Source organism: Vanellus vanellus (genome assembly GCF_965231255.1).
Source record: "Vanellus vanellus genome assembly, chromosome: 30".
NCBI lineage: Eukaryota > Metazoa > Chordata > Aves > Charadriiformes > Charadriidae > Vanellus > Vanellus vanellus.
The window spans coordinates 1,008,247-1,011,190 of NC_138935.1; the positions used below are offsets into that span (position 1 = coordinate 1,008,247).

Genomic DNA, 2,944 nt, shown 5'->3' on the forward strand with positions numbered 1-2,944 from the left:
GGGCTCAGCGTTTGGGGGGGTTCACCCTTTACAGGGGAGTCTCAGCGTTTGGGGGGGGGGGCCCTCAGCATTTAGAGGGGGGTCTCAGCCTTTGGGGGGGGCTCAGTGTTTGGGGGGGTTTCACCCTTTAGAGGGGAGTCTCAGCGTTTGGGGGGGGCCACAGCCTTTGAGGGGGGTTTCACCCTTTAGAGGGGAGTCTCAGCCTTTGGGGGGTCTCAGCATTTAGAGGGGGGGTCTCAGCCTTCGGGGGGGGCTCAGCCTTTGGGGGGGTTCACCCTTTAGAGGGGGGGCTCAGCCTTTGGGGGGGGCTCAGTGTTTGGGGGGGTTTCACCCTTTAGAGGGGAGTCTCAGTGTTTGGGGGGCGGCACAGCCTTCGGGGGGGGTCTCAGCATTTAGAGGGGAGTCTCAGCCTTTGGGGGGGCCTCAGTGTTTGGGGGGGTTTCACCCTTTAGGGGGGAGTCTCAGCGTTTGGGGGGGGGGTCTCAGCATTTGGGCGGGGCCACAGCCTTTGAGGGGGGGTTTCACCCTTTAGAGGGGGGTCTCAGCCTTTGGGGGGGCACAGCCTTTCGGGGGGGGTTCACACTTTAGAGGGGAGTCTCAGCATTTGGGGGGGGGGGGGCACAGCCTCCGGGGGGGGGTCTCAGCATTTAGAGGGGAGTCTCAGCCTTTGGGGGGGGCTCAGCGTTTGGGGGGGTTCACCCTTTACAGGGGAGTCTCAGCGTTTGGGGGGGGGGGCCCTCAGCATTTAGAGGGGGGTCTCAGCCTTTGGGGGGGGCTCAGTGTTTGGGGGGGTTTCACCCTTTAGAGGGGAGTCTCAGCGTTTGGGGGGGGCCACAGCCTTTGAGGGGGGGTTTCACCCTTTAGAGGGGAGTCTCAGCCTTTGGGGGGGGCTCAGCGTTTGGGGGGGTTCACCCTTTACAGGGGAGTCTCAGCGTTTGGGGGGGGGGGGCCCTCAGCATTTAGAGGGGGGTCTCAGCCTTTGGGGGGGGCTCAGTGTTTGGGGGGGTTTCACCCTTTAGAGGGGAGTCTCAGCGTTTGGGGGGGGGCCACAGCCTTTGAGGGGGGGTTTCACCCTTTAGAGGGGGGTCTCAGCCTTTGGGGGGGTTTCACCCTTTAGAGGGGAGTCTCAGCCTTTGGGGGGGTCTCAGCATTTAGAGGGGGGGTCTCAGCCTTCGGGGGGGGGCTCAGCCTTTGGGGGGGTTCACCCTTTAGAGGGGGGGCTCAGCCTTTGGGGAGGGCTCAGTGTTTGGGGGGGTTTCACCCTTTAGAGGGGAGTCTCAGCCTTTGGGGGGGTCTCAGCATTTAGAGGGGGGGTCTCAGCCTTCGGGGGGGGGCTCAGCCTTTGGGGGGGTTCACCCTTTAGAGGGGGGGCTCAGCCTTTGGGGAGGGCTCAGTGTTTGGGGGGGTTTTCACCCTTTAGAGGGGAGTCTCAGTGTTTGGGGGGCGGCACAGCCTTCGGGGGGGGTCTCAGCATTTAGAGGGGAGTCTCAGCCTTTGGGGGGGCCTCAGTGTTTGGGGGGGTTTCACCCTTTAGAGGGGAGTCTCAGCGTTTGGGGGGGGCACAGCCTTTGGGGAGGGCTCAGTGTTTGGGGGGGGTTCACCCTTTAGAGGGGAGTCTCAGCGTTTGGGGGGATCTCAGCATTTGGGGGGGTCTCAGCATTTGGGGGGGCCACAGCCTTTGAGGGGGGGTTTCACCCTTTAGAGGGGAGTCTCAGCGTTTGGGGGGGGCACAGCCTTCGGGGGGGGGGTCTCAGCCTTTGGGGGGGTTCACCCTTTAGAGGGGAGTCTCAGCGTTTGGGGGGGGTCTCAGCATTTGGGGGGGGGCACAGCCTTTGAGGGGGGGTTTCACCCTTTAGAGGGGGGGTCACAGCCTTTGGGGGGGTCTCAGCATTTAGAGGGGAGTCTCAGCCTTTGGGGGGGGCTCAGTGTTTGGGGGGTTTCACCCTTTAGAGGGGAGTCTCAGCCTTTGGGGGGGGGGGCCTCAGCATTTGAGGGGGGGTTCACCCTTTAGAGGGGGGTCTCAGCATTTAGAGGGGGGTCACAGCCTTCGGGGGGGGTTCACCCTTTAGAGGGGGGTCTCAGCTTCCCTTTTACCCCCCCCCCATCCCCCAGTTGAACCTGATGAGCGCCATCCGGGAGAGCATCGTGGCACAGCGCTTCCCCCAGTTCGTGCGGGAATTCCTGGACACCATGTACGGGGGGGGGCGAGGGGGGGTCCCCCAGTGGGTACTGGAGGCACTGGGGGCCGTCGGCATCACCCTGGACTGACTGCAACCCCCCCCCCCCCCTTCTGAACCCCCACCACCCCCAGCAGCCCCCAGTTACCCCCCCCAGGGCAGTTTTTATCACTTCCAAATGGGTCTGGGGGGGCACCCAAGTGGGTCTTGGAGCCCCCAAATGGGCCTGGGGGGGGGAAATGGGTCTGGGGGAGCACCCAAGTGGGTCTTGGAGCCCCCAAATGGGCCTGGGGGGGGGGGGAAATGGGTCTGGGGGGGCACCCAAGTGGGTCTTGGAGCCCCCAAAGAGGGGGAAATGGGTCTTGAGGGCCCCCAAATTGGTCTGGGGGGGAAAATGGGTCGGGGGGAGCACCTAAATGGGCCTTGGGGGGGCAAATTGGTCTTGGGGCACCCAAATGGGGCTGGGGGAGGCCCAAATGGGGCTGGGGGGAGGGGGGGGGGTCCCCAGTGGGTACTGTAGGCACTGGACTGATGGGGATCCCCCCCCCCAGTGGTTTTATCCTCTCCATATATCTATTTTTATACTTTTTTTGTGTTTTTTTTTACTACTTTGGTCTTTGGGTTTTTTTTAAGGGGGGAGGGGGGGGCGGGGCAGCCAAATAAAGTTTCGTGGTGGCAAATGGGAGACGGAGACCTCGAGAGTTTTGTGTTTATTCATCTACATTCAGGTTACTCCGGCTGCGCCGCCCCCCCCTCCCCCCCCCCCC

At 63.0% G+C, this 2,944-nt stretch overlaps 1 protein-coding gene across 1 annotated transcript in view; it reads left to right on the top strand.

Annotated features, from left to right (window-relative positions):
• QTRT1 (queuine tRNA-ribosyltransferase catalytic subunit 1) overlaps positions 1–2,450 on the top strand; it is a gene marked incomplete at its 5' end in the record, with an annotated part of 7,757 nt that extends 5,307 nt beyond the window's left edge. The window contains one exon of the mRNA XM_082496713.1: positions 2,070–2,450. Coding sequence (XP_082352839.1) covers positions 2,070–2,268 — 199 coding nt within the window. The 3' untranslated portion in view covers positions 2,269–2,450. The remainder of the gene's footprint in view (positions 1–2,069) is intronic.
• Positions 2,451–2,944: the final 494 nt, after the last annotated feature.